At 39.3% G+C, this 12,070-nt stretch overlaps 2 protein-coding genes across 2 annotated transcripts; one reads left to right on the top strand and one right to left on the bottom strand.

Annotated features, from left to right (window-relative positions):
• Positions 1-7,090: 7,090 nt before the first annotated feature.
• On the top strand, positions 7,091-9,420 carry LOC5506623 (pseudouridine-5'-phosphatase). The gene is made up of 3 exons (XM_001627253.3): positions 7,091-7,226; positions 7,976-8,194; positions 8,877-9,420. The coding sequence occupies exons 1-3, from the start codon at positions 7,163-7,165 to the stop codon at positions 9,281-9,283; spliced, it is 690 nt and encodes a 229-aa protein (XP_001627303.1). The 5' UTR covers positions 7,091-7,162; the 3' UTR covers positions 9,284-9,420.
• A 2-nt stretch (positions 9,421-9,422) lies between these two features.
• LOC116614245 (zinc finger HIT domain-containing protein 1) lies at positions 9,423-11,992 on the bottom strand. The gene is made up of 7 exons (XM_032375036.2): positions 11,873-11,992; positions 11,508-11,681; positions 11,368-11,414; positions 11,237-11,275; positions 10,484-10,575; positions 10,124-10,204; positions 9,423-9,905 (listed from the first exon to the last, which is right to left on the bottom strand). Exons 1-7 carry the CDS (start codon positions 11,895-11,897, stop codon positions 9,884-9,886), a joined length of 480 nt encoding a protein of 159 aa, XP_032230927.1. The 5' UTR covers positions 11,898-11,992; the 3' UTR covers positions 9,423-9,883.
• Between the last annotated feature and the right edge of the window lie 78 nt (positions 11,993-12,070).

The raw sequence follows: 12,070 nt of genomic DNA, 5'->3' as shown, positions 1-12,070 counted from the left end.
TGGTAAAATAAGGCATGGAATCTGACAGTGAACAGCCGTTATTATCACTCCCATTTCCAAATTTGAGCGTATAACGCCACTACCGACTGAATTATTCCAGCAAACTTCCCTGGAAACTTCTGAAAACAGCAAAGCGCCGTATTAAATTCGGGACACAATTCCACTTGATTCTAGAACTCTTATACGAAGTTAAAAGACTCAACCGAAGTATGTATTGATCCTCATAAGAATGACATTACTCTGTGAGTAACATCGCCATATTTTATCTGTGTGCATGCTAAACACTTCTGTTAGATAACAGGAATATTATGGATGCTTCTCTCAAAAAGGAACTTCAAAGGGTTCAAAATAATATTTTTGTCCTTTTAGTTTGATTTATACTGATATGGTTTTAAGTACATATGATATAATTTTGTCCTTTATTCATTATTTTTTTATTTCTCAAAATGAGCATGTATTTTAATCTACTTATCAATACCAGCTTCCTTAAAACGCGGATCTCTATCTAATTTCGGGGGGTTTGATAGAAATTATATAACATCTCTTAGTAAAAAGGCAGTCTAGGTATACTCCCCTGTACTTATAAAGATCAACCAATAAAACATTATCAGCCAGCCATTTTAGTTTGTCATTGGCGTAACTGGAAAGACTACAGACTAAAAACTGTAGAAATCCAGGTGATCTGTGTAGGCCTGGTGGAGACAAGGGTCAATTCTTGAAACATATAAGCGAAACTTGTTTTCACAGAGGCATGCAACATGATGTGTAAGCTGTGGTATAATGCGACATGAATTTAAATTATAGGGCGGCACAAGCCCCCTGTGCCCCACCCCCTGCCAAAGGGGAGGGGAGGGGGGAAAGGTCCTGGAAGGTGTGAAGAGAACTTGCTAGTGAAGTGGTCTAAGGACACAATTGTCATGTGTCTCTAAAGGGTCAATTTTAGAAACCATTCAGCATCACATCTGCTCGAGCGACTCAAATGGATAGTGGGTGTGACACTTTTTAATAAAACCAAGGAAGAATTACAGATCACGTAAAAAATTATTATAAAAAAACATTCGCTTTTTCGACTTTAATTATCAAGAAAACAAAAAGGAACTACAATTTTAGTAAAAACCTATGTGGTAATTTTGAGGATATTTGTTAAAAATAGTTTGCATGCATGGTTGTGAAAATAACAACACATCTCATAACACATTTTTTTCTGTATGGCTCAAACAAGCAATAAGCAACTGAAGCAATATTGCAAATAGCTTCACGTACGGACTGCGTTCCTATGTTTTTTTCTAAAGGGATTTGTTTTTTAGTTAGGGCACAGGTAACCCAAGCATTCGGTTTGTATTCTAGTACGCAAGAGAATTTGTATAGACAAGACGGGTGCTGAAAGGGAAACGATTGAGTAAAATGGGCCCATAATACTCAGGAGAAATACCAAAGTGACAAGAATAAAGTGAGTCCACTATGATGTCTATTTTCTTAAATTTCTCATTTTTTATCACTATAAATATTCTCTTGCGAACTAGAATTCAAAGCGAGTGCTTGGGTTACCTGTGGTTAGGGTAGATCAATGTAGCTTTATAACATTATCTATGAGGGTGCATACAAAGTTACGTGTGCGTATTTAGAATCTTCTTTACTTTTTAAAATATCAGGAAATCGATAGGTAGTTTTGTAGAGGGCAACCAGGTGAATATTCTCTGCCTAAAAAATCGTGACCCGTCTGTTTCGGCATAAATCTATTACAACGCGGAAAAAGGCATAAGGTGGATCTTCATCACCCCAGCCGCACCTCACCAAAATGGCTGCGCGGAAGCGTTAGTCAAGACATGCAAGACGGCCCTCAAGAAAGCAGTTGGCGAACAGACCCTCACGCCAATGGCGCTATACACATGTCTACTTGAAGCTGGAAACTTAGTGAACCAGAGGCCGATAGGACGCATCCCTAATGACCCAGACGACGGGAAGTACCTCTGTCCAAATGACATACTGTTAGGCCGGGCCTCCTCAGACATACCCCAAGGTCCATTCAGAGAGACCCCCAACCCGCGGCAGAGAGTGGAATTCGTCCAGAGGATCGTCGAGTCCTTCTGGAAACGATGGCATCGAGATGTGTTCCCGGCACTTGTGCCAACTAAGAAATGGCGTTCAGAAATCCGGAACGTTCAAGTCGGGGACATTGTTGTAGTAAGTGACAGCAATGCACTGAGAGGAAAGTGGAGCACCGGAAGAGTAACTGAAGTTTATCCCGGGCCTGACGGCAAGGTGCGCAACGTCAAAGTACAAACAGCGACCGGAAAGTACAGTCGTCCAGTCACCAAGATTGCTGTGATCCAGGCTGCAGACGAAAAGCTACTGTAGATTGATAAGGACTACGCCCTTATGGGGCGGAGAGTGTTTCGGCATAAATCTATTACATAATGACAAGTGACAGTTTCGTTAATATCGATTTCAACCACGTGATTATAATCCATTGTATATGAGTCAGATCAACAGTAACCGAGATCGGAACTCTGAAATACAGCTAACCAGTACGATTACAAAACCTACAGCTAACCAGGACTTTGAGAATCAGAAAACACGATCGGATACGCCACAGAAGTAAGTTAATTTGTGAGTTTGAATAACTGTAAATAAGCTTTGATTCCATGCAATCTTTAAGTCAATGTAAATCAAATAACTTTCATTCATTCTAGATCGAATAAATATATCACATCGTTGGATTGTTATACGGTTTGTGGCGAAATCCTCACGGGAACCTAACGCAACACCGTCCTTTCTTCTCAAATATTAAAGGAAACTCAAACAGGTATAAGTATAATTATCTACGCATGCGCAATTGAATATTATGATAAAGCCTGGTTACTATGGCGAATGTTGTGTTAAAAATATCGACGTTTCTCACGCGTTCTAAGTTAAATACGCGTTGAAACGACTCTATTCTTGCTAAAGTCAGCACTTCAGATTGCTAAGTAGGTACCCTAGGTGAAAATCATGCTCGCCTATTTTCGTTTTACAGTATTTGCTATTTTATAAGGTTTTTCTCGCCAATTTCGGGTCATATCAAGCATGATTCCCAGGGATAGTTTCCTTCGTACGTATTGCCTTATATGGGCATTGATGCCCATTCCCGCTCCCGGATCTACAGTAAACATGGTGAAAAATGACGATTCCTGTCAATTGAGACTCGAGGCAAAAACTTGATCGCTTGGTCAAATCTTTTTCTTACTAATCTTGAAAAGTCCTTAGACCCAGGCCTCCAAGAGATTTCCCGACTTTCGGTTCCCGGATGATCGCGCGCGCCTAACAACCGAGTCGCTAAGTAACGAGATATGTCACAACACCCTTAGAACATGGTGTGCTTATTAGGCAGGTACCCTTAGAGCAGCGCGGTAACACTGTAGTGCTTTCAAATACCCTGTGGCTGGAAGCTTTAGTTTCAAGTAAATGCTGCGCTTTAGAATCGATAGCAACGAACAAATAGAAGAAGGACCATTGTTAACGTAGTTTGCCTATTGATGTCTAGGATCCACACATCCTGGTCCGTCTATTCTATGTAATAATTTATGGAATCGGGTCTCTTGATAAATCGTAGGTACCTGGAGTGGCGCGGTGGCTCGTGTCGTGTGTAGGTCGGCAAGTGTCAGCAGATCGACCAGCACGCGTACCCCGCCAACATCAAGCATTTCCTTTACATTCCGCTGTGCAAGATACAAAACATCAAAAGCCATTACTAACAACGTAACTAGATGTTAAAACTACATCATGGGATATCGATTACATACGGAAAACATCGATCAAAAACGGAAATGTGTCAATTACATTCGGAAAATATAGATTGTACTAAATTCGGTATTAGCCACTAGAGCCCTTCTGTCAGTAAAATCCGTTAGGGTGTTAAATGTTGGATCTAACCTCACCTCGATGAACTTGCGCAGATCATTTGAGCTTTTTGACGACCCTTTGACGACTTGGTCGATTTACGATCTTATGATCACATTACATAGATCAAAGTTTTCTTTTAAAATCCTTTCTGCAGCTTTATAGACTTGTTCCTCTGGGAGAATCACACAGTTCTATTTACAAAACTGAAACAAGCAAAAAATGCGTACAATTTGACTAAAACGTAAAGAAATCGAGAAAAGGGAGTTACAAGAAAAATGTTACCAATATTACCTTAACGGTAGCCTACTCCTCTGAGCGCTGGCCAGAACTGACGAGATTTACATAAAACCCTATACTGGGTATAACCAATAGAAAGGACTAATGAGCTAAGTACGATGGAACGCAAAGAACAAAGGCTAGTAAAACAATACGCAAAGCAAACAATTGACAAAAAGAAGACCATGAGAAACGAAAACAGGATTCCGCCGTAACATGGGGAATTTTACAAAAGATATTTATGTATAAAGAGATCTCGTGAATTTCGTATCAGGATCATAACAAATTGGCGATTGACAGAAATCCTTATGACTCTTTCGATGCAAAGTCAACTCTTTCTCTATGGACATGCCGTTATTACGGAAGAAATGTGTGACAAAAATGAAAATAAATCAGCGCAACGTATCTCCTATTATTAAAGATACGTTCATGATTACAAAAAAGACCAAAAAGACAGGTGTGGTTGCTTATGTATCACCCGGATATGTAACAATCAACGTGATATGTAACAACAACCGGATTTGTAACAGCAATCAACGTGATATGTAACAACAACCGGATTTGTAACAACAATCAACGTGATATGTAACAACAACCGGATTTGTAACAACAACCAACGTGATATGTAACAACAACCGGATTTGTAACAACAATCAACTTGATATGTAACAACAACCGGATTTGTAACAACAATCAACCAGATATGTAACAACAACCGGATTTGTAACAACAATCAACGTGATATGTAACAACAACCGGATTTGTAACAACAACCAACGTGATATGTAACAACAACCGGATTTGTAACAACAATCAACGTGATATGTAACAACAACCGGATTTGTAACAACAATCAACCAGATATGTAACGAACCGGATTTGTAACTGTATAAGTTTGTGTTAGCTGTTTAATGTTGTGTATGCTGTATAAGGTTGTGTAAGTTGTATAAGGTTGTGTAAGCTGTATAAGGTTGTGTAAGCTGTATAAGGTTGTATAGGCTGTATAAGGTTGTGTAAGCTGTATAAGGTTGTATAGGCTGTATAAGGTTGTGTAGGCTGTATAAGGTTGTATAGGCTGTATAAGGTTGTGTAGGCTGTATAAGGTTGTATAGGCTGTATAAGGTTGTGTAAGCTGTATAAGGTTGTGTTAGGCTGTATAAGGTTGTGTGAGTTGTATAAGGTTGTGTTAGGCTGTATAAGGCTGTGTAAGCTGTATAAGGTTGTGTAAGCTGTATAAGGTTGTGTAGGCTGTATAAGGTTGTGTAGGCTGTATAAGGTTGTGTAAGCTGTATAAGGTTGTATAGGCTGTATAAGGTTGTGTAAGCTGTTTAATGTTGTGTATGCTGTATAAGGTTGTGTAAGTTGTATAAGGTCGGATCGGAATATGGAGATGACAGAAAGTTTCGCAATGTTTCTGTGGAGAATATTCGTCTCAATGACACGGTAAGGGATCGATCGAGGTCAGAACAAAGGTACTTTGGGGGGGGGGGACCCATCACCTTTTTCGATTTTCCTAAAAATCGGGTTTTAAACTGCTGATCTCTCGCGGAATATTTGACGCATCGTGATGAAAACCCTTGTGTTACACATGAAGACAGCAACACATTTCTGCACCAAAATCGGGTAGACTTTATTTGTATTTCGAGGTGTTATTGCACTTCATAATGCAAGTAATTAGATACCCTTAACTTAACACAGTGTCTAGGATATTAGTAGTAGTAGGCAGTCTTCGGACAGTCAGTGTCCATGACAACAGCGCGATGAACGTTGGCATTTCTTTCCATGACTAAAAAGCCCAATGCGCGAAGCACATGTGCGACCACATGAACGACAAACGAGGACAGACGTCGGAGATGGGTTTGATCCAGTTCGAATTTCGGATGCCTTTCTCCTCTGCCTTCTCTCTTCGGCCTCTCTTTTCAGCTCTAACTCCCCTGAGTTGAGTGCGGCAGCACATTCAGACCTCCATCTGCTGCGATCCTCGGCAAGCTTCTCCCAGTTGTCCACGTCGAGGCCGATTGCGAGCATATCACGCTTGCATGAGTCCTTGAAGCGGAGCTTCGGGCGTCCTACAGGTCTTGATCCGTGTGCAAGTTCGCCGTAAACTTGTACGCTTTTTTTGCTAGGCCAATTTTGCTAGGCCCGTTTCAAACGTCGTACCAACGTCGTGTCGAATTCAATTCCCTTATGTCTGGCACGGTTGAATTAGTAAAACGTGCGGAGTTCGAAACCAAGTCGCGCTTATGTAGTGTAGCTCGACCGAAAGACCAAATAGAAGAGTCGAGCTGAAATAGATTTTGAAACGTCGCGCGCGTTCGAGACGACGCTGGCACGGCGTTTGAACCGGGCGTTAGAATCTCATCGCTTTTATGAGCGCCTCTCTTAACCTAGCAGTATTAACACAATGTTCTAGTTACAAAAAATCTGAAGACTACCAAAATAGAGTCACAGCGCCCTTTAAGCCGATGGTCTACAAAATACCGAATTCGTCACTATGAAGTACCGTTGTTTTGACCTCGATCGATCCCTTACCGTGTCATTGAGACGAATCTCCACAGAAACATTGCGAAACTTTCTGTCATCTCCATATTCCGATCCGTCCCGATCCAATCCGTTCCGATCCAGGTTTTGTTAACGCCGTGCTTATACGCAGGATGCGATTGTAAAAAAATCCGCTTTCATCTCTAGATAAAACTGCTTATACAATTCGCAATATGAAAACCATGGCAAAGAAAGCTTTCAATCATTAAATATTGTGAGCCCCCCCCCCCCCCCCCCCCCTAACATTTTTTTTTTCATTTTTTGGGAGTCACAATCCCTGGCTGTGTTGGGGAAATAACATGCAATGATTTGTGTCTTTGGTATGAAGCTACTTTTTGTGGATTATTGATTTATTTCATTACATAGTAGCGGAGCATTTTCTCATTTTATTCAATAGTTTTCAGATGTACACTCCAGCGACGCCTTGTTCACCGCGCGGAGACCTGGGTCGGGAGTAACCAAAATGGCGGAAATTGCGAGACCGAATTGCACACATGTAATATTCGACAATGATGGGCTTCTTTTAGGTAGGAACAGACTGGTTTACAAATAATCATCATATTAGAGCTTCTACCCGTAAACTACTAGACTTCTCACAACTTGGTCGTTTTGAATGATACCGGCATTGCTTAAACCATGTTGCATCAGCAATGACTATCAGCATGCCTATTTAATCCAAAGATACTATTATGACCCTACGATATATCATTCTAATATACAATATACCCACACATTAAAAATTAATTGCAACATTCAAACCATTCCTAGATCAGTGAATTATTGTCTGACCTACCATACATTTTCCCCTTGGACACACCCTGATCATTTTCTTCACCTCTTACCACCTGTGATCTTTGATAAGCACCGTTGAACCTAGTTAAAGCTGCATAGCCACCAGTTCACTTCCGGTCAATTACGTAAAATTTCTAATGCTTTTAAGGGAAAAACAAAAATATATTTCAAAATTGTAAAAGCAGTGTGTCTTTTGTAAGATTCTTTGAGGACGTGACTGATAATTTATAGATTTTTTTTTCTTGTCGGTTAAGGTTTCCATCGGCCCTCCGAAAGTAAACTGGTGACAATGCGGCTTTAATAAGGACACCTTTAGGTCTTACAGAAGTGTCTTAGACACTTCATATTTACATTCGTCCATCATATCAATTTATGGAGAATGCGTGAGAGCATGGTCTCACTGTTTCTAAGAGAATGCCACTGAAAGCAGAGATCTCTTCCTGTTACATACATCTCAATGTGATGTGATGTTGTTCTTTGTCAGACACAGAGAGAATATATACAGACATCACCCAAAAGATATGCCAAGAGTACGGCAAGACATTTGATATATCCCTGAAGCAGAGGATCATGGGGAACTCCAAACATGTTTCCACAAAGGTGGTCATAAATGAAATGCAACTTCCGATTACTGTAGACGAGTTTCTGTCCAAAGCAGGTGCTCTGAACTTGACACTTTTTCCAACTGCCAAGCTTCTGCCAGGTATTATGACGTGTTGTAGACTTTTTTTTACTTTCTATCTCTTATGTAAGATGGGGATTTAATAGATGAATTTTGTAGAAAATGTGCACTGCATCCTGACAATTAGCCCCTACTATCCATTCTAGCCTGCTTGCAGGCGGTTTTCATGCGGCATCATGTATTTTGAGCCACATGGTTCCTGGGGATGAGCGCGAAAACAGGGCTCAAAGTACAAGATGGCGCCCGTTTGCCGAATGGAGGTTTCTGCGATGATAACACTGAGTACTGCCTTCAAGCAGGCTAGACTGCATAGTAGGGGCTAATTGTCAAGAAGGATCTAAAAAAATATAGGGGATGACAAAATCTAGCTATATACATATATAATCTACCTATAGGGTTATAATGCCAAGTGAAATTAGATGTGAATAGAAAAATGAGGTCACAATTTCCCTTTATTCAGGGAATACCCCTAGTTTGTCCCCTGCACACTAATACCTTAGTGTGTATATTATATATAAGTTTTTCAGTCATCTCTATCTAGGGGAGGTAGGATATAAACTATCAACATTGCACTATGGTCTTCGCAGTGTCTAAGATCAGGGCTGTATACATTTGTAACTTAAAGAAATTAATTGTTTTTATGGGTGTCTAAGATCAGGGCTGTATACATTTGTAACTTAAAGAAATTATGTTGTTTTAATAGGTGTGGAGAAGCTTGTTCGCCATCTCCACAAACATAACATACCAATAGCAGTAGCCACAGGATCAGCAACTCGGGAATTTGACCTAAAAATCACTCATCACAAAGAGCTTTTCAACTTGTTTCACCATACTGTCAAATCAGACGACCCTGCAGTTAAACATGGTAAACCTAATCCAGACATATTCCAAGTGGCCGCATCAAGGTTCACCCCACCCCCAGCCTCACCAGACCAGGTTCTGGTGTTTGAAGACGCACCTAATGGTGTCCAGGCGGGCAAGGCGGCTGGCATGAACGTTGTGATGGTACCTGAAGCCTATGTCAGTAGAACACTCTGTAGTGCAGCAGATCAAGTCCTGAATTCTTTAGAGGAGTTTAATCCTGCTGACTGGGGACTGCCCTCATATTGATATTTTTTTAGACCGTGTATTATATGGGCCATATCATGCAAAAAGAGATTGTCTTTTTTTTTTCATCCAGGGTGGTGTTCTACATGATAATGCAAAAAAATTATAGGGTTTATAATTAATAAAAGAATAGGATACAAGCCCTTGTTATGTTTTTTTTAATGAAAGATAGTGTAACATATTTACAAGTGAAGAACATCAGAGGTTTTTATGCAGCTTAGGCAGTTAAGTGACATGTATAGTAGCTGCTATCCATTTAATAGCACTCTGTACACAAATTGTGATATCCAAGCCTCTGAATGAAGGTTGGGTAGATTCAAGGATGGTGGGTGAGGTTTCAATACTCTCCTTTTTACTTCTTTTTTGCACTCACATAAAGTAATACACCTATTTGAAATCAGGATGCACACAGAATGATCAGGTTGTCATAGCCCACATGTCTGAACTGATTCAGCTGTCTAGGCATATAAAGCAGATCTGATTTTGCTTATTTCCTGATCTATGTGATACCCATGAAGCATTGTAAACTAGACCACATGGACTGTTGAGTGCAACTATGTAAAATAGGTGTATAAAGTGCATGTAACTTTCTTGTATGAGCCTTTATACAGTCCATTTTAGACACCTGCAACAAGACAGCATCAGTAAGTAATGTCTGATAAATGTGAAAATTGCTATATTATTGGGTGGATTTTTGATAGATGGAACCCCTCACTCCTCGCACAGTTTTTACTGTTAACTGTTTTCCTTTCCCCAAGAGCTCTAAAAAGATCAAAAACACCAAAATTTGCACACACAAAAAAAAATTGGAAATAAAGTAATTAGGGATTTACTGATTGTTACCTTGTGTCCTGATGCGTACCAAGACATTTGACGCAGCAATACCGCGCCCCACAAGATACACATGTGTAGTTAGAAGGAAATGTGTTACAAGTCAAGAAATACCACAAGACAAAGTAGAGGTATTTAATCCACACAGGTTTAAAGTTTTATTTAGAATGCCTCTCTGATAACAGAGTGGTTTTAAAAGCAAAGAAAACAACACAGCAACCACAACAATAAAAGAGGTATTAGCCCTTCACTGGAGCAAAAGATGAATGACTACTTAGTTTTCAAAAAGGCATTAATAAAAAAATCAGACATTGAAATAGTTTGTTCTTGTATAGGGAATAGAACCAGGGATGATTTAGATCAAAAGGATATCCACAGACAGAGCAAAAGTGTCTCTCTGGAAATCTTGATGGAGGGACATTAGCAGACGCATACGACTCCTGCCCTTCTTCTGTCTCTTGTTGCTATGGGCACATCACAAATATGCAAGGTTATAAAGGTAATAGGTGAATAAATATTGTACACAAATATTTCAAGAATATACAATATTTAATGAATATTGTGTTTACCTTACTGTTAGTTATGTGTTATAATAGTGGTTGAAGCCTTATAAATTAATAAAATATTCAATAAATATTTGTTTTTATCGTACTGCTATTTATAATATGAAATTATGAAGGCCGAAACCGAAAGATTTGAAAAAATGTCAGACTGGAATAATGACAAACTTGACTGGATCATCAACTATGACAAGGAGGGCAACTTCACAGTAATCATTTTCCAGATATAAAGCTTTTTTGTTAGGGGGGGAGGCTCTGAAAGTTTTGGGGTTCTAAAAGGAGCCCCCCCCCCCAAAAAAAAAAAAAAATGTTTACAATAAAAGGAGGGCTCTGAAATTGTAAGGTGTCTTGAGTAAAAAATCTTCCCTACCCCCCCCCCCCCCCCCCTCAGTGTATTTAATGAACACTCCATTAAAAAGTGCATGACTGGGCAAAAATCAAATAAAACATACTGACTGTTTACTTTTTTGTCTTTCACCAAACCCCTTTACTAGAATCCGTAGAAAATGTCATTTGTTTCATTGGATTTCCAAGGTACAATTGTATAACAAAGTTGAATACTTACAGCTTCTTCCAAAAGGACTGCAAATGTTCTCTTAAATCTCTGTTGGAAGGTAATATGAATTCAATATCATTTATTAGAATATATTATGTTATTTACCGCAAAATAATTCAGATATAAAGAATGATTATTACCTGTTTGAAATGTTCCCCAGTTTTTGTTTTCTTTTTCTTCCTCTTCTCTAAGATATTCCCAAACAAAATAAAAATTGCTGACCGATCTTACTGACAAAATCAAAATAAAAACATCTAAAAAAGAGAAGTGCTCGTCTTACCTTCCATTGTATCCTTGAAGGCTGGTATTCTCATCTTGTTTTGTAGTACGGTCAAGTGTGCGTGTGGATCTTCCTGAAAGTTATCATTCTCCAACGACTCCAGCTGTCTTTTTTGACGCCTTCTTCTTGTCGCAGTGTCTAAAATTTTTCTTGTAGCGGCATCTTTGATTCGACCTGAGTGAGACCAAATTCGGTGATTAAAACTTGTTTACTAACAAAAATACGTGGTTTTGGCTAAGCTGTCCTTACGATGTAGCCCCTAAATCAAACATGTTAAAGTTCTTGGCTATTTCATCTTTAATGCCAGGGCAAAATTATTGTTTTCTTGTCTTATTTTGCAAAGGAATTTCAACTTGAACATTTACCAGATTCTCTTCTGTCGGCCGCCATTTTGCTTTTTGAAATTGTCCGCTGGCCAGATTGACCTAAGTTCTTATAGCACAGGAAACCAATTTCGAGAACTCAGAGAATTTTGTGCTGTTTGCTCGTCACGTTTGTGCAAGAATATCTTATCTATTGGAGCAATTTTCAATAATTATAAATAGTATTATTAAATTTTCAAG

Source organism: Nematostella vectensis, chromosome 9, assembly GCF_932526225.1.
Source record: "Nematostella vectensis chromosome 9, jaNemVect1.1, whole genome shotgun sequence".
In the NCBI taxonomy this organism is placed as follows: domain Eukaryota; kingdom Metazoa; phylum Cnidaria; class Anthozoa; order Actiniaria; family Edwardsiidae; genus Nematostella; species Nematostella vectensis.
Note: the sequence above shows the minus strand (reverse complement) of the source record. Positions and strands in the feature narration are given on the sequence as shown.

Coding starts and splice junctions, on each gene's coding strand:
- LOC5506623 (XM_001627253.3), top strand. CDS start 7,163: ATGGCGGAAATTGCGAGACCGAATTGCACACATGTAATATTCGACAAT. Junction 7,227..7,975: donor CAATGATGGGCTTCTTTTAG/GTAGGAACAGAC, acceptor GTTCTTTGTCAG/ACACAGAGAGAATATATACA. Junction 8,195..8,876: donor AACTGCCAAGCTTCTGCCAG/GTATTATGACGT, acceptor TTGTTTTAATAG/GTGTGGAGAAGCTTGTTCGC.
- LOC116614245 (XM_032375036.2), bottom strand. CDS start 11,897: ATGGCGGCCGACAGAAGAGAATCTG. Junction 11,682..11,872: donor GGCCGACAGAAGAGAATCTG/GTAAATGTTCAA, acceptor GGTCTCACTCAG/GTCGAATCAAAGATGCCGCT. Junction 10,205..10,483: donor CACTTTTGCTCTGTCTGTGG/ATATCCTTTTGA, acceptor GACTTGTAACAC/ATTTCCTTCTAACTACACAT.